The sequence below is a fragment of the Eurosta solidaginis genome, chromosome 2 (assembly GCF_040869045.1).
Source record: "Eurosta solidaginis isolate ZX-2024a chromosome 2, ASM4086904v1, whole genome shotgun sequence".
NCBI lineage: Eukaryota > Metazoa > Arthropoda > Insecta > Diptera > Tephritidae > Eurosta > Eurosta solidaginis.
Window position 1 is genome coordinate 126,003,020 of NC_090320.1, and position 21,129 is coordinate 126,024,148.

General features: G+C 34.9%; 1 protein-coding gene across 6 annotated transcripts in view; it reads left to right on the forward strand.

The window, feature by feature from the left end:
- The window catches only part of Acadvl (Acyl-CoA dehydrogenase very long chain), a 584,514-nt gene that overhangs the window by 412,415 nt on the left and 150,970 nt on the right, over positions 1–21,129 (forward strand). For 5 of the 6 annotated variants that reach the window (XM_067766166.1, XM_067766164.1, XM_067766165.1 and 2 more), the window contains one exon: positions 5,305–5,796. The exons of the other annotated variant lie outside the window; for it this stretch is intronic. In XM_067766166.1, the coding sequence (XP_067622267.1) occupies positions 5,305–5,796 (492 nt within the window). The remainder of the gene's footprint in view (positions 1–5,304; positions 5,797–21,129) is intronic. 6 annotated transcript variants of the gene reach the window in all.

Genomic DNA, 21,129 nt, shown 5'->3' on the forward strand with positions numbered 1-21,129 from the left:
GTTACTCACTCGAATAAAGCATATGAAATCGAACGGTCGTGGTGTTAACTTGTCTGACATCTCCTTCAAGTCCAAATGAAATCAACCAGGGTCTACACCCCACCTCCTCAGATTTGCATGAAATTTTTTTTACAATATCTATGGACAAATACAACAACCCGTATTTTTCAGTTTAGCCAAAATCGCTTTAGTTATTTTTTTATGAATTTTTATAAATTTTCCGTTTTTAGTCGATTTTCGCCTTTTTATATTCGGCGACAAAAGGTACTTTTCAGCAAAAAGCCTGGTATGAACTGATTTTTTAATTAAATGCTGTCAAACTGACAGTTCTAACCAGCATTCTGAAAATTTGGTTAAAAATAACATAGGTCTTGTCCAAATAAGTGTTTTCACCCTTTAAAGTTGATATTTAGGATTTTTTTTCTCAGCATGGTCTTCTCCATAAATGGTCAAAACTTTTTTCTACTACCTGGTACAATGCTAAGAGAGATGTCATTTAAAAGGAAATGGAAAATACTATCATATTGCAAAATAAAATTTGTGGGTATTTGATGGTAAGTGACCTAAAAAAAAGCTTGAATCCTTGCATTTCTTAAAATCGACTCCGTTAATGTTAAGCATTTGTAAATAATTATTTATATTGACTTATCATTTAAGTCTACAATCAACTCCTTTAAAGTAATTGTAATATATAATAAAATTAATTTTAGTCTTACTTGAATTACTGGTTGTCTCTAATTATGAAGCGCAGTTGAGTTCGCCTAAATACTTGAACATCTATGCAAAATCACACTGTTAAGATATGAAACACAAAAAGTAGTGATAAATACAATGCCAGATAACTAGTTTCTATTACCTCTTTACTCGTATCAGGCAGAATTATGTTTAATTTATAATATTTACAGATGGCAGTGGGTTTAAACTTGGCTTCTCCTAGGCCAGGAAGCTTTTAAATTGTTGATACCCTTTTTCGATAGGCTGAATTCCATTCTCCCAACTTTACTTCTTAGTTCGGGTACTTCTAAATTGAAAATTATATTGGTGAAAGGTACCCAGCACTTATCCTCTCTTCCACTGTTTCTATGATCTGGCCAAAAAAAGGTATGAGATGGCCAGTGAGGGTGCATGAAATTGATGTAAGCATCTTGATGATGATCATTAATGTATGTGACGACTCCTATGAAGCCCTGACTCTCATACACACATCCTATGTAGGTATTCGGCTGTAGGCTAGGTAGTATCAGTTCCTGCGTCAAGCTATACCTTAAGGCAAAGACCTCGTCGGTACTCACAAGCTTTGCTGCTATTTCCGTCTTTGATATAGGTTGAAAAAAATGAAAAGATCTTGTTCCAGGTATTATTTTGAAATCTGAAAAACGTTGATCCAACCTGGTTTTTAAATTTTCTACGACGGTTATATCAATAAATTGAAAATTTGCTTACAAAATTTGAACATTCCTTTTGGTGTGTAAATTTGGTCTTTATATGGCCTCTGAAGATTGGCTATAGTGACTGAACGCTTCACTGTGCCACCTATACCATCACAAGCACATTTTCCATGGCTTGTGGCATGGTTGAAATCTTCTTTGTGAAAACACAGATTTACCAAACTCTTGAAATTCTTGTATTGACTTGCACAGCCGTCGGTGATGTATTCCAAAGATGTTACGTTTGCTAATTTGTCTTTGATATAACTTCAAATTCTTCTTTGTACTACATAAACAAAGTTAACATCATGTTTCATATAGCAGATAAAAAACAAAATGATTGCTGAGAAACACTGGAGCTATCAGCTTCTCTGTAGTATACTACAACTGGGTGCAGAGTGCATGAGGAATGAGTCCAATGATAGCTTTGAATTTCATCTTGAAGGATAAATCCATTATTTTCGGAAAAATCCATAAAGCATAACATTTCGCTTGAAGACAAGCTTTGTTTCCTTTGTTTTATATATTGTGATTGCTTTTTTGAAATAAAGGAATGAGGAATTAATGTTTCTAAAATTTCATTTAAAAGTTTCTTGTATTCTGGAAGTGACAAAACCATTGTCTGCAGCTGGCTTCGATCAGTGTTAGTCCATTGCTTGAATATTATTTGATCTTCATCTTCACAATCTTCAAATGCTTTTTCTACAAACGCATTTAACCTTTCAGAATTAAGGCATTCGTCACACATTCTTAACATGCATTCTCTTTTTATATCATCGCACATTAACATCAAAGTTAAATCTTTTAGCTTACTTTTATCCAGCGACATTGGACTTATTAGTAAAGCAGGTTTTGGTGAATACAATAAACACATACAGAATTAACCCCCTTTTGATTCACTGTCACACACCATTTTGGCTTCAGTTCACAAAATTTAGACATTCCGATTTTGACATTGGGATACTTGTCTTTAAATGAGGCATAAAGTTCCTCAAGATTGCAGAGCATCAACCTCTTTTGATTGTAAACATTTTTTTCAATACTGCCTTTATCTTTTGCACCTGGCATTTGCCTACTAAATTCATCGTCCTCATAAAAAGCTTCAACTTTTTCTATTACATCAAGGTGAACCGGGTTAGCTTTCTTTGGTTCAGGAAAGCATAGTATTCCTTTTTATTGACGTAACTCTTTTGCCTTTCTTACTATGTAGTCAGTCACATTAAATTCATTAACAGTTTTTTTCTTAGACCACGATTGGGGCGTCAGTGTCAAAACTTGAATTTTTTCTTGATTACTTTTAGTGATTTTCAGTTTTTCTTTTATAGCATCAACAAGGCAATCCAAGTCTTCAGCTTTTTGTGCTATAGTAGATATAGATTCAATTGACGAACATGACGAATCTGATTCTAATTCTTGCTGTAGTAGTTTCAAGACACGGCCAACCTTTGATTTTACTTTATTTTTTAAATCAGTTACTTTTCGCTTTGCATAATTAACTTTTGATCCCATTGATAATGATCTTATTTTTATTGCTGAAACGCCTAACGTTGCCAAACTTGTGTTTAAATCATGCTTTTCTAAAGCTATAGACGGGGTGTCCAGGTTTCTTTATTTTACTGGTGTAAGTACACTATTGTCAGTATTTCCAGTTTCAAGATTAATGTCATCTTCAATTACTTGTTCATTTTCATCAACATGTGCCACAATGTTTTTCCTACAGTTGTCACGGATCTTTTGACCAGGAATTAAGATAATTCCTCTTTTGTGTTTTACCACTTTTGAAAATTGCAATGAAATTGGCCTTAAAGAAGCTCTGATAACTTTTTTGTGGACTTTATTGGGGTCACAACACTTCTTTTGAACATTTTCATAATATTCTGTATAAAACATAAAGTTGTGGAGACTATGTTAGAACTAGGTGGTAAGTTTTGGGTTAACCTCCAACCAATTAGTTCTTGATTTTCATTTGGCAAATTTAACACTAGCTGATTTTCTTTCTTGTTAGTAAAATCTTGACTGTGACAAGAAGAACTTGTAATCAGGCTCACAGTACATTGTTCCTCAGATACAGATGTCGAACCTTCTTCAGAACTCATTTTAAATTAGATCTATTGTTCAATTAGCTTTAAACCCTAAAAATACATTAAAAAATGTTTGTAAATACTTTTGCTTGCTTAACCCAATTTTTTTATTAAAAAAAACTCATGCTTAGTAATTCTAGCAAAGAGTTTTGATTAATAAGAGCAGTCACTCGTTTTTTTTTTTTTTGGGAAAATGTTGCAAAATTGTCCAAAAATTGGAATAGCACAAGGTGGCTACACCGCATAAATATATAAAAAAAAACTTCTTTAAGATAAAAATTCGGCAAAAATGTTGTGCTTTATAGCGATCTCTAGCCAATCGTAGCTAACTGGTGGCTCTTATTAATCAAAACTTATAAATTCATATCCTTTGCAATTATTTCACTTACCAACAATTTTGTTATTTAAAACAGAAACACTTTTTATCAATTTTTTGTAGTTACCAAAAATACTTCTGTTAAAATATTGTTTGTTTTACACAATGCACTCAATGAATGTAACGGTACTCTGCTACCAGCTACAGCTACAAAATCAAGGTTGCCCCATTGATAAAATATTTTTGAACATAATACCTGATAAAACGCCGATTTTAAAGTATACGACCAAGTATTTTATTTTAGAGTAAAAAACTTAATGAAAAAATTATAATTCAGATGGCAAATAGTTCAAATACTCAGAGATAGATAAGTTTAAAATTAACAAGTTACAAAAGTTAGGTACAGTTGAACAATATTCATTAAAATCTTGTTTTTATAGTTGAACTGCTTTGATGCTTTAACAATACCTTAAATACCCAAGCACATTCGACTTTTGCGTCGCTTTAGCGCTTATGTTGCCGATTACAAGAAATCTAACTATTCAAGCCTTTTTTTAGGTCACTTACCATCAAACATCCACAAATTTTATTTTGCACTATGATAGTACTTTCCATTTTCTTTTAAATGACATCTTTCTTAGCATTGTACCAGGTAGTAGAAAAAAGTTTTGACCATTTATGAAGAAGACCATGCTGAGAAAAAAAATCCTAAATATCAACTTTAAATGGTGAAAACACATATTTAGACAAGACCTATGTTATTTCTAACCTCATTTTCAGAATGCTGGTGAAATTTTAAGTTAGAATTGTAAGTTTGACAGCATTTAATTAAAAAATAAATCCATAACAGGCTTTTTGCTGAAAAGTACCTTTTGTCGCCGAATATAAAAAGTCGCAAATGGACTAAAAACGGAAAATTTATAAAAATTCATAAAAAATAACTAAAGAGATTTTGGCAAAACTGAAACATACCGGTTGTTATATTTGTCCATAGATGCTGAAAAAAAATTTCATGCAAATTTGAGGAGGTGGGTTGTAAAAATCTGCTTTCGCTGGTTGATTTCATTTGGATTGACCCGGCTGTCTTGTTTTGATTTCAATAGCAATATAGGAGTATTACATATATATTCTACACTAGTTTGAAAATGCAATGACGATAGAACATCTACACAAAATCCTGACCTAAAAATATTATGTGATTTGTTTTGTTTGAAGACTTATTTTTAAATACTAAATTGCGCAAAAACTTAAAAAAATCAAGGCAGGCCAGAGGAGATAAGGGTTATACCCCATAAGAGTCTTGAAAATATGCAATTCAATTATTTAATTTATTAAAAATCCACCACGAGGTGCGTCGACTAAACCACGCTTAAACACTTTTCGATTATTTTAAATTTATATTTTACATTTTATTTTAAAATATCTGATTACACTATTACACATTATGTGTAGTATATGAAATAATTTAAATGAATTTTAGGAAGTGAACAATGCTGCACGGAACGATGAAACTTCATTAATTGACAAAGAAATAATGGACCAATTGTGGGATCTTGGAGCTTTTGGCATTCAAGTTCCAGAAGAGTATGGAGGATTAGGACTAAGCAATACCCAATATGGTATTTTCTGTGAAATACTAGGAGGTAGCGACTTGGGTATAGGAATAACTCTCGGAGCTCACCAAAGTATTGGATTTAAAGGAATTCTGTTATTTGGCACACAAAAACAAAAACAAAAATATTTACCTATGTTGGCTACGGGAAAGGTATATGCAGCATTCGCACTTACTGAACCTAGTTCCGGTTCTGATGCTGCCTCTATAAAAACGAGAGCTGTAAAAAGTGACGACGGAAACTATTTTATTTTAAATGGTTCTAAGATCTGGATATCAAACGGTGGTATAGCTGAGGTTATGACTGTGTTCGCGCAAACAGAACATATCGATTCAAAAACTGGAGAAAAAAAAGATAAGGTACGTCTTTAATCCACTCACGTTGGTCCTCGACCAACTTTAACCCGACAAGTATGTCCTTCCGATTTTTTTAAGGATAATATAGAAATAGGTTGAACTGGCCGATCTGTGAGGACCTCACATGTACTGAATGAGTCCGAAGAGTTACCAGAAGTTTGCTTAACGACCAATATGAACCCTTTTACGGGAGCTGGTTGTATGTACAGACTCACTATGAGAGGGGAGAGATAAATGGGAAAAAGTTGGCTCAAAATTAAATTTCTGCTAATATGAAAAAAGAGGGTGAAATAGTTGATAAAAATTTCAAAACTAAATATTAAAAATCGTTTTCACAAAAAATCATTTAGCGTGATTTTACCGTTTTTTAACTTTGGAGACCGAAACTATATCAGCGCAAAACACTTTTACCCAGTTTTTGTGTGGGTACTACAACAAACTCATCAAAACTACAACAACCACATGAAAATTTTCAATTTTGTTTGCAAATATCTCTGGAAAGAAATAAAATTTTCAATTTCTGCTTTTAGATTCGCGATCCTGGGCCAATAGCGCGTCTTATGTCGCCCCTCCCGATATTTTTGAACGTGTATTAAGAGTGTCATGCTGTCGTATAGAATTACCAAACATTTTAAAATTATATAAAGCAAATTAAGTCTCATTACTATACCTTTCATGAAAATAAAATGGACCATCAAAGTTGGTTCGAGTCTCGAAAATGTTGAGGCCTTAAAGGAGAAGAGATAGATATAGTGAGTGGGTATATTTGGGTGCCCGATGAATCATTTGCCTAAACCAAATCTATATATATCCCATACCAGCTAGAAGCTTGTATAATATATATCCCATACAACTGGTGGTCAGATTTTATGAATTTTTGAAATTTCATCAGATTTTTGTTCATATCCATTAAGGAAAGATATTAGGTATTCGGCACAGTCGAAGGCAGTCCCGTCCTTATTTGTTTTTATCATAAAATTGCACTACAAAAATGTTAACCTAACCTGCTTTCTATATAATACTATCTTACTTTCCTACTATTTTACCCTTCTTTTATGCCCACTTTCCCGTATACTTCTAAAATACAAGCTGGAGCTAAGAGCGGTCGATATGACAGCTTCCAACTCTTCCTCCACCTTCTATCATTTCATTATGGGTTTGGATACCAATACTATATCCGCACAAAACACTTATGTTGTTATGTGTTTTTTGAGGGTACTACAAAATCATCAAAATTACTACAATCGCATTAAAATTTTAAATTTCTTTCGCAAATAGCTCTTGACATACCCAAGATTTTTGACCTCCGCTTTCGGATTCGCTATACTGGATCCAAAACGCGTCTTTTGAGATCCCCTCGATATTTTTGGACATTTATTAAGAGTATCATGCTTTCGTATAGAATTACCCGGAAATTTGGTAATATTACAACTTGAGTTTTGCACCTGAAGTTTCCGTTGAAGTTGTACCCAAAGACGTGTATTTTCGTCAAAATTAAAAATTCATAAGCGGAAATTATATTTTTTCAACCGTTTTAAAGTTATTTGCGAAAAACCGGTCGGTTTTATTGTCGCTTTTTTGTTGCAATTAAACAAACTAAAACATATGAAGGTGGTGAATAGTGTTGCCAGCTTCGCAATAATAGATATGTTGTGCGGTTAAGCATCGCGACCTATTGGTCTATTGTACTCTAATTCTCTTCACAACACCTCGTCCAAACCGAGTTCTCTGATAAAATCTAGGATGATTCTCGACTTCAAAAAGTGTATGTGATTACTTTCTAATCGCGATCACAGAATCGACAGAGGCTACTAGACGATATACCTAGTTTATGCATGTGGCTCTCTAGCCTGCAGTGACCTGTGAGCATGCCTGTTAAAATTCTAAGGCTGCTTTTGGGAGGTTTATCATGCCTTTACATCGTTTTGAGATGTACCCTCCTATTAGCGCCTTTTTTCCTATTGCTACTTAATTCCAGCTAATTTATAAATTCCAATAAAATGCACCACCTAGCTGTGTTTTTTTTTTCCTTTTTATTGCATTGTCATCGGGTTCTGATCTATATTCAAAGTTTCAAGGTTACGGCTTATTGGGAAGTTACTTAAATTTCAATTACAAAGTTCGTAAACAACGCAACACAGAGTCTAGCAAAATTAAACCGTTTAAAAAGTGTCCGTTCAACCGCATGATCAACGATGCCAAGTCAATCATCATTAAGCAAATTTGCCAAGTTTTCCTTGTCAACAAATATACCCTATTAGTACCTAAACAAAGTGTACCAAAAATTATGGTAAAGTTCATAAGGAGGTTGGAAAAATGCGTTAAATCGTCTCCAACACATTGTCACATTGGTGCATGTGTCTAAATGAGTGGTAACGGAGTTAAAACAGTATCGAAACTTCGATGAAGCTAGCGTAAAAAACTCTTTGGAATTCGTCAACAAGGCCAATGATATTATTTTTCAAGCAGATGATATATGTGCATCTTTCGACGTTACTGCATTATTTCCAAGCATCCCATTTAGCGTTGCTGGAGATAATCTACCAGGAACATCTGGAAAATGAAAAGGCAAAACCAGATGAAATAAAAGTATTAATAAAGGCAGCACAGTTTGGCTTGTCATACAATTATTTCGTCTTCCGTAATCACACTTACTCTAACGATTTCAGTGCAAGCATGGGAAATCCACTTTCACCCTTGATTGCAGAAGCATTTATATCCAAATTCGAAAAAGATTTGAAAGCAAAATGAGCCTTAGCTCGAGTTTGGATAAGGTGTGCCGACGATGTTTTTTAAACGGTTTTATTTAGGTTTACTTGACAGGCTGCACGGCCAGCGCGAATTTTGTAATTAAAATTTAAGTAACTTCCCGATAAGCTACAATCTGGAAACTTGGAATATAGTTCAGAACCCGATGACAATGCAATAATAAGAAAAAAAATCGCCGCTAGTTGGCGCAAGGATCGAGATATTCACAAAAAATCATATTTGTGGTCCGACTTGGCTCATATTTGGAACATATAATACATACAAGAATGGAAAGCGACCTGTGAAAAAAATTGCCGCTAGGTGGCGCAAGGATCGAGATATTCACAAAAATTGTATTTGTGGTCCGATTTCTCATATTTGGAACACATAATACATACAAGAATAGAAAGCGACCAGTGAAAAAAAAAACAATGGCCGCTAGGTGGCGCATGGATCGAGATTTTCACAAAAATCGCATCTGTGGTCCGATTTGGCTTATACTTGGAATACATAATACATACATGAATAGAAAGCGACCTATGAAAAAAGTCGCCGCTAGGTGGCGCATGGATCGAGATATTCACAAAAATCGTATTTGTGGTCCGATTTGGCTCATATTTGGAACACATGATACATACATGAATAGAAAGCGAGCTATGAAAAAAATCGTCGCTAGGTGGCGCAATTATCGAGATATTCACAAAACTCGTATTTGTGGTCCGTTTTGGCTCATATTTGGAAATCATATTTGACATACAGAAATAGAAACCGCTTTAGTAAAAAAAATTCACGCTAAGTGTCGCAAAAATTGAGATATTCAAAAAACTCGTACTTTTCTGTCCGATTTGGCTCTTTGAACAAATATTATATACAGTCCGGTAGAAGTGACATCAAAATACTTTGGAGCACATAAGTTCAAATTTTGTTAGTGAAATTTCTGTAAAAAATTCATTTCCCGGTAGAAGTGACGTCAAAATACTTTGGAGCACATAAGTTAAAATTTTGCTAGTGAAATTTCAGTATAAAAATTCTAGTCCCGTTAGAAGAGACGTCAAAATTCTTTGGGCACATAAGTTCAAATTTTGTTAGTAAAATTTCATTACAAAAATTAATTTCCCGGCAAAAGTGACGTCAGAATACTTTGGAGCACATAAATTCAAATTTTGCTAGTGAAATTTCAGTATAAAAATTCAAGTCCCGTTAGAAGGGACGTCAAAATACTTTGGAGCACATAAGTTCAAATTTCGTTAGTGAAATTTTAGTAAACAATTAATTTCCCGGTAGAAGTGACGTCAAAATACTTTGGAGCACATAAGTTCAAATTTTGTTAGTGAAATTTCAGTAAAAAATTCACTTCCCGGTAGAAGTGACGTCAAAATACTTTGGAGCACATGAGCTCAAATTTTGTTAGTAAAGTTTCAGAATAAAAATTCAAGTCCCGTTAGAAGTGACGTCAAAATACTTTGGAACACATAAGTTCAAATTTTGTTAGTAAAATTTCATTACAAAAATTCATTTCGCGGTAGAAGTGACGTCAGAATACTTTGGAGCACATAAGTTCAAATTTTGCTAATGAAATTTCAGTATAAAAATTCAAGTCCCGTTAGAAGAGACGTCAAAATACTTTGGAGCACATAAGTTCAAATTTTGTTAGTGAAATTTTAGTAAAAAATTCATTTCCCGGTAGAAGTGACGTCGAAATACTTTGGAGCACATAAGTTCAAATTTTGTTAGTGACATTTCACTAAAAAATTCACTTCCCGGCAGAAGTGACGTCGAAATACTTTGGAGCACATAATTTCAAATTTTGCCAGTGTAATTTCAGTAAAAAATTCAAGTTCCGTTAGAAGAGACGTCAAAATACTTTGAAGCATATAAGTTCAAATTTTGCTAGTGAAGTTTCAGTATAATAAAATAAATAAATAAAATAATAAATTAAATAAAAGCGTTGGGCGCGTGAAATTTCTAAAAATGTGAGGCGTAGCATAAACTGATTAAGGTTCAGTTGGTCTTACTTATGACTATCAATAGAAATTTGACGCGTCCAAAGCTTTTATTTAATTGCCTGATCAACGCCCTAGATTGATGAGGTGTGTGATAACTAGTACCTAGGACTAACTAATTATTTTCTATCTTTTAGTATTATTACTACTTAATGTAAGTATTGTTTTCAATAAAACCGTTTAACTTAAAATTTTTTTTTTTAATTTTTTTTTGTGTCATCAAAAAGAACGATCTCCGATTACAAATTTACAAGAAAATTGTCTACATGTGCGCTTGGTTTATTAACAAATGTTTTTGTTTTATCGGCCTATTGATAAAGGATTCAAGGTTCGATTCGAGCTCAAGGTTAGAAAAATAATTTTTTGGTTTATAATAATAATTTTTTTTTAATTTTCTATAACTGAAAAATTGTATTTTGTTTTTGGAATACATAGTAAGTAGAAAAATTTTCATACCTGCCATAGGTTGTTAAGCCTACATCATCAGTACGCTTTAGGAACGCTGCGCTAACCATATAGCTATACACCGGTGGTTTGTTTGAATTGCTACTTCTATTCCTTTTTACCAACCACACGCTTACGAATCATTGTACATCAGCAAAAATAAAGAGTTCTATAAACGCTGAAAACGGGAATATAAAGTCGCCTCTTTTCTTTTTATTATAGTTAACAATTTTATAAATACATACTAATTTAATTGATACATGTACCTTCTGTTTATTTATTGTACCTAACTCTATTGTTTTAGTAGCGCGTTGCTGATGATGGACAGCAGGTCTGTCCGAAATGCATACGCTGTGCTATATATTAAATAGAGGTTGTGAAAGATGTTAACTTCGGAACAGTTAAAGTAAAAAAGAAAAAATTAATAGGTTACATTGATATAAGGTAACAGTGGAAGTATTAAAAACAAATACTGTAAAAATGTTACTAAGCTTTTCAAAAAGTGCGCCTAAAACATTCCACACAATTAGGATTAAACAACATACAGAGTGTATGCACCTAATAGTGAATAAAATAGGAATAGCAACAAAAAAGGCAATTCTTGGAGACAATAATAATGGTAACTACATAGCTACATATAGGTAATGTTACAGTGTGATTATACTCAGCTGAGCAGAGCTCACGGAGTATATTAACTTTGTTCGCATAACGGTAATCCGTAATGGCATAAACTACTCGAGATAGATATAGACTTCTATATATCAAAATGATCTGGGAGAAAAAAGAAATTTATTTAGCCATGCCCGTCCGTCTGTCCGTAAACACGATAATTGAGTAAATTTTGAGGTGTCTTGATGAAATTTGGTACGTTGGTTCCTGGGCACTCATCTCAGATCGCTATTTAAAATTAACGAAATTGGACTATAACCACGCCCACTTTTTCGATATAGAAAATTTTGAAAAACCCAAAAAGTGTGATAATTCATTACCAAAGACGGATAAAGCGATGAAACTTGGTAGGTGGGTTGACCTTATAACGTAGAATAGAAAATTAGTGAAATTTTTGACAAAGGGCGTGGCACCGCCCACTATTGAAAGAAGGTAATTTGAAAGTTTTGCAAGCCGTAATTTGGCAGTCGTTGAAGATATCATGATGAAATTTGGCAAGAGCCATTACTCCTATCCCTGTATGTACGCTAAATAAAAATTAGCAAAATCGGATGACGAACCCGCCCACTTTTAAAAAAAATTTTTTTAAGTCAAGAATGATATGGTGCAACAAAATACAAAAATAAAAGAAAATTCCAAAATGGGCGTGGCTCCGCCCCTTTTCATTTAATTTGTATAGAATACTTTTAATGCCATAAGCCGAACAAAAATTAACCAATCCTTGTGAAATTCGGTAGGGGCATAGATTCTATGACGATAACTGGCTTCTGTGAAAATGGGCGAAATCGTTTGAAGCCAGGCCCAGTTTTTATACACAGTCTACCGTCTGTCCTTCCGCTCGGCCCTTAACACGATAACTTGAGCAAAAATCGATATATCTTTACTAAACATAGTTCACGTACTTACCTGAACTCGATATCGAAAATTACGAAAAATTAAAAAAAAAAATGCCATAGTTCTATACCAAATATGAAAAAAGGGATGAAACATTGTAATTGGATTGGTTTATTGGCGCAAAATATAACTTTAGAAAAAACTTTGTAAAATAGGTGTGACACCTTCCATATTAAGTAGAATAAAATGAAAAAGTTCTGTAGGGCGAAATCAAAACCCCTTGGAATCTTGGCAGGAATACTCTTCGTTGTATTACATATATAAGTAAATTAGCGGTACCCGACGGATGATGTTCTGGGTCACCCTGGTCCACATTTTGGTCGATATCTCGAAAACGCCTTCACATATACAACTAAGGGCCACTCCCGTTTAAAACCCTCGTTAGTACCTTTATTTTGATACCCAAACATATTCTAGAGTCGCCCCTGGTCCACCTTTATGGCGATATCTCTAAAAGGCGTCCACCTATAGAACTAAGGCCCACTCCCATTTAAAATACTCATTAACACCTTTCACTTGATCCCCATATCGTACAAACAAATTCTAGAGTCACCCCTGGTCCACCTTTATGGCGATATCCCGAAATGGCGTCCACCTATAGAACTATGGCGCACCCTCTTTTAAAATACTCTTTAATACCTTCCATTTGATACCGATGTCATACAAACACATTCTAAAGTAACCCCTGGAAAAAGCCTTCACATATAGAACTAAAGCCCACTCCCTTTAAAAATACTCATTATCACCTTTCATTTGATACCCATATCGTACAAACAAATTCTAGAGTCACCCCTAGTCCACCTTAATGGCAATATCTCGAAAAGGCGTCCACCTATAGAACTAAGGCCCACTACCTTTTAAAATACTCATTAACGCCTTTCATTTGATTCCCATATCGTACAAGCACATTCTAGAGTCACACCTGGTCCACCTTTATGGCGATATCCCGAAATGGCGCCCACCTATAGAACTATGGCCCACTCCCTTTTAAAATACTCTTTAATACCTTCCATTTGATACCCATGTCATACAAACACATTCCAGGGTTACCCTAGGTTCATTTTCCTACATAGTAATTTTCCCTTATTTTGTCTCCAAAGCTCTCAGCTGAGTATGTAATGTTCGGTTACACCCGAACTTTGCCTTCCTTACTTGTTTTAAAACATGATAGAAACTTGGTGTGGTATGTATAGAAAAAGTAAATTATAATACAGTAAAGTGATACTATAAGCTTTTGAAACTACAATGTTTTTAAAGAGAAAGTAATTTGAGAAGATTTTTAATTATCTACGTTATGTTTTGTGCACACTATGCGCCATACCCATACTCGAACTGCAATTTTGTGATACTGGTATTCGCTGCCAGTCATATAATAACCATCTCTGCTAATGATTTCCTCCGCTGGCGTTATTCGGTTGTTTTCTGCTGCGCCACTATGGTATGGTAATTTTAGACGCCGTTAGATGTACATACATATCAATTTGTATATGGGGTATTCCATCCCATTTCGACCAATTTTGAACCCGACCCCTTTAGAATTGGCTGAAAGTTTTTCTTCTTTTTCTAGCTAACGAAAGACGTTTTTCAGAATTTTTTCAAATTTTTTCATCCAACTCAAAAAAAGTTATGAATTTAAAAAAAACACCGTTTTTGTTTTCAAAATGCTAGAACTTTTTCAAAAATTAACCGTTTGGGATCTTTTTTTTTTTAAATTTGTTTTTAAATGTACTTTTCGAAAAAAATACAAAAAAATTTTTAAAGTTTTTTTTTGTAATTTTTCAGTTTTTCGAGATTTTTCGAATTTCGCCATTTTTTTTTTTCTAATAAAAAACTTCAAACAATACTGCAATCATCCCCACTAATCCCGGAGTAGGCCGATTTTTTTTTTTTATTTAATTGAAAAAAAAAAAGATCCCAAACGTTCAATTTTTGAAAAAGTTATAGCATACAGTACTATGCAAAATTGAAATATTTACCTTTTCTTTCCCTTGTCCGAATGTAATTGTGTCATTTGCATAATTGATTATGTATTTGTTCGTTTTTCAAAAGCCTTTCCCTATTATACCGTCCGAAGGAATATTGAAGTTGTCATTGACAACGTGAAGAGTCAGAGGAAAAAATGTATTTGATGCTATTATACTTGTACTAACTGTGCCTAGTGTCGTTACCGTGTCTGCTGTTGCGCCTGTTATACAGAAAAACCTCTCCTAACGGACACCTCTACTAACCAGACACCTCTCTTGGGCGGACATTTTTTCATGCACCAAGTTTTAAGTGCATTTGTCATAACAAATGCCCCTCTCTTATCCGGACACTCTCTTGGCCGGGCGCGGACAGTCATTTGTCATAAAATTAGACCAAAAACCTCAATTAAGCGGACCCGAACCTCTTGTCAACGGACAAAGAGATTTCGTTTCATAACAAATCAGAGAAAACCCTCTCTTGAGCGGACGCGAACTCCCCTTGAGCGGACAAAACTTTACATACATAACAATGCAAAACGTTCGTTACAATTATACTGACTTTTAAAAAACATCGTAGTGGTTGTGTACACACATACGATTTGAGTAAATAACAAGTAAGGAAGGCTAAGTTCTGATGTAACCGAACATTACATACTCAGTTGAGAGCTATGGAGACAAAATAAGGGAAAACCACCATGTAGGAAAATGAACCTAGGGTAACCCTGGAATGTGTTTGTATGACATGTGTATTAAATGGAAGGTATTAAAAAGAGGGAGTGGGCCATAGTTCTATAGATGGACGCCATTTAGGGATATCGTCATAAAGGTGGAGCAGGGCTGACTCTAGAATTTGTTTGTACGATATGGGTATCAAATGAAAGGTGTTAATGAGTATTTTAAAAGGACGTGGGCCTTAGTTCTGTATGCGGACGCCTTTTCGAGATATCGCCATAAAGGTGGGCCAGGGGTGACTCTAGAATTTGTTTGTACGATATGGGTGTCAAATAAAAGGTGTTAATGAGTATTTTAAATGGGATTGGGCCTTAGTTCTATAGGTGGACGCCTCTTCTAGATATCGCCATAAAGGTGGACCAGGGGTGACTCTAGAATGCGTTTGTACAATATGGGTATCAAACGAAAGGTGTTAATGAGTATTTTAAAAGGGAGTGGGCCTTAGTTCTATAGGTGGACGCCTTTTCGAAATATCGCCATAAAGGTGGACCAGGGGTGACTCTAGAATTTGTTTGTACGATATGGGTGTCAAATGAAAGGTGTTAATGAGTATTTCAAATGGGAGTGGGCCTTAGTTCTATAGGTGGACGCCTTTTAGAGATATCGCCATAAAGGTGGACCAGGGGTGACTCTAGAATTTGTTTGTACGATATGGGTATCAAATGAAAGGTGTTAATGAGTACTTTAAAAGGGAGTGGGCCTTAGTTCTATAGGTGGACGCCTTTTAGAGATATCGCCATAAAGGTGGACCAGGGGTGACTCTAGAATGCGTTTGTACAATATGGGTATCAAACGAAATGTGCCAATGAGTATTTTAAAAGGGAGTGGGCCTTAGTTCTATAGGTGGACGCCTTTTAGAGATATCGCCATAAAGGTGGACCAGGGGTGACTCTAGAATTTGTTTGTACGATATGAGTATCAAATGAAAGGTGTTAATGAGTATTTTAAAAGGGCGTAGGCCTTATTTCTATAGGTGGACGCCTTTTCGGGATATCGCCATAAAGGTGGACCAGGGGTGACTCTAGAATTTGTTTGTACGATGTGGATATCAAATGAAAGGTTTTAATTAGTTTTTTAAAAGGGCGTGGGCATTAGTTCTATAGGTGGACGCCTTTTCGAGATATCGCCTTAAAGGTGGACCAGGGGTGACTCTAGAATTTGTTTGTACGATATGGGTATAAAATGAAAGGTGTTAATGAGTATTTTAAAAGGGAGTGGGCCTTAGTTCTATAGGTGGACGCCTTTTCGAGATATCGCCATAAAGGTGGACCAGGGGTGACTCTAGAATGCGTTTGTACAATATGGGTATCAAACGAAAGGTGCTAATGAGTATTTTAAAAGGGAGTGGGCCTTAGTTCTAGGGGCGACTCCTTTTCGAGTGTCGCCATAAAGGTTGACCAGGGGTGACTCTAGAATGCGTTTGTACAATATGGGTATCAAACGAAGGGTGATAATGAATATTTTAAAAGGGAGTGGGCCTTAGTTGTATGGGTGGACGCCTTTTCGAGTATCGCCATAAAGGTTGACCAGGGGTGACTCTAGATTGCGTTTGTACAATATGGGTATCAAACGAAAGGTGCTAATGGGTATTTTAAAAGTGAGTGGGCCTTAGTTCCATGGGTAGACGCCTTTTCGAGTATCGCCATAAAGGTTGACCAGGGGTGACTCTAGATTGCGTTTGTACAATATGGATATCAAACGAAAGGTGCTAATGAGGGTTTTAAAAGGGAGTGACCCTTAGTTGTATATGTGAAGGCGTTTTCGAGATATCGACCAAAATGTGGACCAGGGTGACCCAGAACATCATCTGTCGGGTACCGCTAATTTATTTATATATGTAATACCACGAAAAGTATTCCTGCCAAGATTCCAAGGGCTTCTGATTTCGCCTTACAAAACTTTTTCATTTTCTTCTACTTAATATGGTAGGTGTCACACCCATTTTACGAAGTTTTTTCCAAAGTTATTTTTTGCGTCAATAAGCCAATCAAATTACCATGTTTCATCCCTTTTTTCGTATTTGGTATAGAATTATGGCATTTTTTTTCATTTTTCGTAATTTTCGATTTCAAAAAAGTGGACGCGGTTATAGTCGGATTTCCTACATTTTTTGTACCAAGATAAAGTGAGTTCAGATAAGTACGTGGACTAAGTTTAGTAAAGATATATCGGTTTTTGCTCAAGTTATCGTGTTAACGGCCGAGGGGAAGGACAGACGGTCGACTGTGTATAAGAACTGGGCGTGGCTTCAACCGATTTCGCCCATTTTCACAGAAAATAGTTACCGTCATAGAATCTATGCCCCTACCAAATTTCTGAAGGATTGGTAAATTTTTGTTTTACTTATGGCATTAAAAGTATTCTAGACAAACTAAATGAAAAAGGGCGGAGCCACGCCCATTTTGAAATTTTCTTTTATTTTTGCATTTTGTTTCACCATATCATTACTGGAGTTGAATGTTGACATAATTTAATTATATACAGTAAAGATATTAAATTTTTTGTTAAAATTTTTTAAAAGTGGGCGTGTTCTTCATCCGATTTTTCTAATTTTTATTTAGCACATATATAGTAATAGTAGTAACGTTCCTGCCAAATTTCATCATGATATCTACAATGACTGTCAAATTACAGCTTGCAAAACTTTGAAATTACCTTCTTTTAAAAGTGGGCGGTGCCACGCCCATTGTCCAAATTTTACTAATGTTCTATTTGCGTCATAAGGCCAACCCACCTACCAAGTTTCATCGCTTTATCCTTCTTTGGTAATGAATTATCGCATTTTTTCAGTTTTTCGAAATTTTCGATATTGAAAAAGTGGGCGTGGTTATAGTCCGATATCGTTCATTTTAAATAGCGATCTGAGATGAGTGTCCAGGAACCTACATACCAAATTTCATCAAGATACCTCAAGTTATCGTGCTAACGGACAGACGGGCGGACGGACATGGTTCAATTAAATTTTTTTTTGATACTGATGATTTTGATATAAGGAAGTCTATATCTATCTCGATTCCTTTATACCTGTACAACCAACCGTTATGCAATCAAAGTTAATATACTCTGTGAGCTCTGCTCAACTGAGTATAAAAATAGGTGATTCCCGTGCTTGTTGAAAATAATTTTCAAGGCGCATGCTTAGTTTGGTTTGCTCAGTTAAGTGTGTTCAGTGAAAGTGAAAAGACGTAAAACAATGTCGCGGTCGAATGTGAGTTTGAAAGAAAAAATTGCAATCATAAACGCTAGTGAGGAAAACAGTTCGTCCGCACGAGCATTAGCCCAAAGGTAACTTTTACTAAAAAAAACATCGTTAAAATTTATATTCGGAGTGTAAAAACAGTTTTCAATGAAAAAGAAAGTCGGCTAAATTATGTACATAGTCCTTATATTATCTGTTTTAAGGTTCAAAATTGGAAAAACCCAGGCTGCGCACATCGTTAAAAATAAAGAAGATAGATGGATGGAAGCAATATTCAAAGTAGAAGGCCCTTTATGAAAGCAGATGGGAAAAAATTTACGAGATGTGTTACGAGTGGTTTTGTAGGGCCCGAAGCCAAAATGTTCCAATATCCGGGCCAATAATTCAGGAAAAGGCCAGAGATATCGCTCTAAAACAGGGTGTCAATAATTTTGTAGCCTCTAACGGCTGGTTACAAAAATGGCGAACCAGACATAACATAACTTTTCGCTACATTTGTGGTGAAAGTGCTGCTGTTGATATGCAAGATGTCAAGCAATTTTTGGAAAAACTACCATCAATGATAATTGGATATGGCTCCAGGGATATTTATAACGCTGATGAGACAGGTGTTTTCTTTAGAGCTGTGCTAAACAGAACGTTGGCTCTAAAAAATGAGGTATGTCTAGGAGGCAAACTTTCGAAAGATCGTCTGAGTGTCCTATTTTGTGCTTATATGGCAGGAGAGAAAAAAACACCACTTGTTATTGGGAAAGCTGCACGGCCGAGAGCGTTTGCATCAATTGATATTAAAAATCTGCCAGTACATTGGTATTCAAATAAGAAGGCATGGATGACCCGTGAGGTGATGTCACAGTGTTTGAATAGAATGAATTGAATATTTTATGAGAATCGCTACCAGCGACTTCGACGAAATCGGAAAAATTTAAATTTAAACAATATATTGATTGAGAAGTATTTAGTCGGCGTTTAAAGATTGTTGCCTCTATTATAGCTGGTATTGCGAAAATTGGTAGTATTGTTTTGCCTGTTTGTATTTCCATTGAATCTAAAATTATTATTATACCTGAAGTTGGTGTGACCTCTAATGTTTCCTCCAAAGTCTCCCCGGAAACTAGATCTTTTTGGGCGTGACCGGAATGCTAAAACTTGACGCTCTTTTACCTCCTGTTGCCGTTCTATTATCATCTTTGCTACAAGGTCTTTAGAATCTTTGAAAGTAGTTGACGCAAGTATAGATTTCACCATGTCTGAGGGACTATTCAACCTACAAATGTTAATTGTTTGCTCAACCGACATGCCTGCGTCATGCCCTCGATTATCAGAAAGCGCTCTAGCGAGTCTGAAAGTTCTTCTACCTGTTTTGAAAATTCTACAAAATTGTTGTTGTTTACTCTCAAAGACGCTATTTTGCCCGCGACAACTTTCGAGTTATCTGGCCGAATCTTATTACATGACGCTTCTTTAATTTGGCTGACTGTATCTATCTGTGTTGGTTCTGCGCGCTTTACCTTCGAGTTTTGACTTTAGAAATGCAATAAATGTAGGAGTTAGTGCTGTATAAGTTAGTGTTTCTATTAATTCGATTTTGTCGATAAATGAGGCAAGTAACAGTGGATCACCGCTGTAGTTTTCTCGCATTATTGAGGCACAAGTAGTAATGAATGATTTCTTTTGATCCATTGTTGCCATTATGGAATGTATAAGATTTAAATGGGAAGTAGAAATTGATTTAGAAGGTGAAGTTTGCGTTGAGTTATCAAAACCGAAAAAGTCTTCGAGTAAGGAGTCTCTTGAACCAACTGTGGTATTTGAAGATGTTGACGAATTGTCGGACTCTGACATGTAAGGAAAATGCGAAAGAAAATTTAATGGAACAGCACAGGCTAATGCGTGAAGCAAAATATGGGTCGCTGAAAGCGAAAATATGAAATTGGATCTAAGCTTGAAGGAATTATAAAGAAGTTAGCTTGAAAATGCTGAGAAAAGTACTATCTGAAAAATATCGAAGTGACCGATGCACAAGGGCTGGGAGTGTCTCAAGTTTCTATATGGCGACCGTGGGCCGTGTCGCAAAATTATAAAAATTTAAAAAACCATACAAAAAAATTAAAAAAAACCCTACAACATTTTTTTAAAATGTGAAAAACTATAAAAAAAACTAAAAATTCAAAAAATTTACAATAAAAGGTTAAATGCTGAAAAATCAATAATGAACTCAATTTTTCTACCAAACAAAAAAAAAATGTTCATACTTTTCATACGTTACATAATACTACCATGAATTAATTTCCAAATTTTTTCATACATCTCATGCAAATATGGTGGTGGTACAACCGATGCATATGGTACAGTAAAGTGCAAAATAATAATACGTAAAATTAATTTATACGGAGGTAATAAACGAAATAACTAAGGAAACTTAAAAAATAAAAATAAAAAAACACACGCAGAGACAATCTACAAATATAACATAATCCACAAAACTAATAAAAACAGAGATAAAATACAAATTACTAAATACGGAAAAGCTACAAAACTAATAAAAACAGACATAATCAATTCTAAAAACGGAAAAGTCTACAAAACTAATATACTCGAAATAATTTACAAAAATAGCGGAAATAATATACAAATTGAAACTATTAACCGAGAACTGTACATAACGGGCCTAAAAACTGTT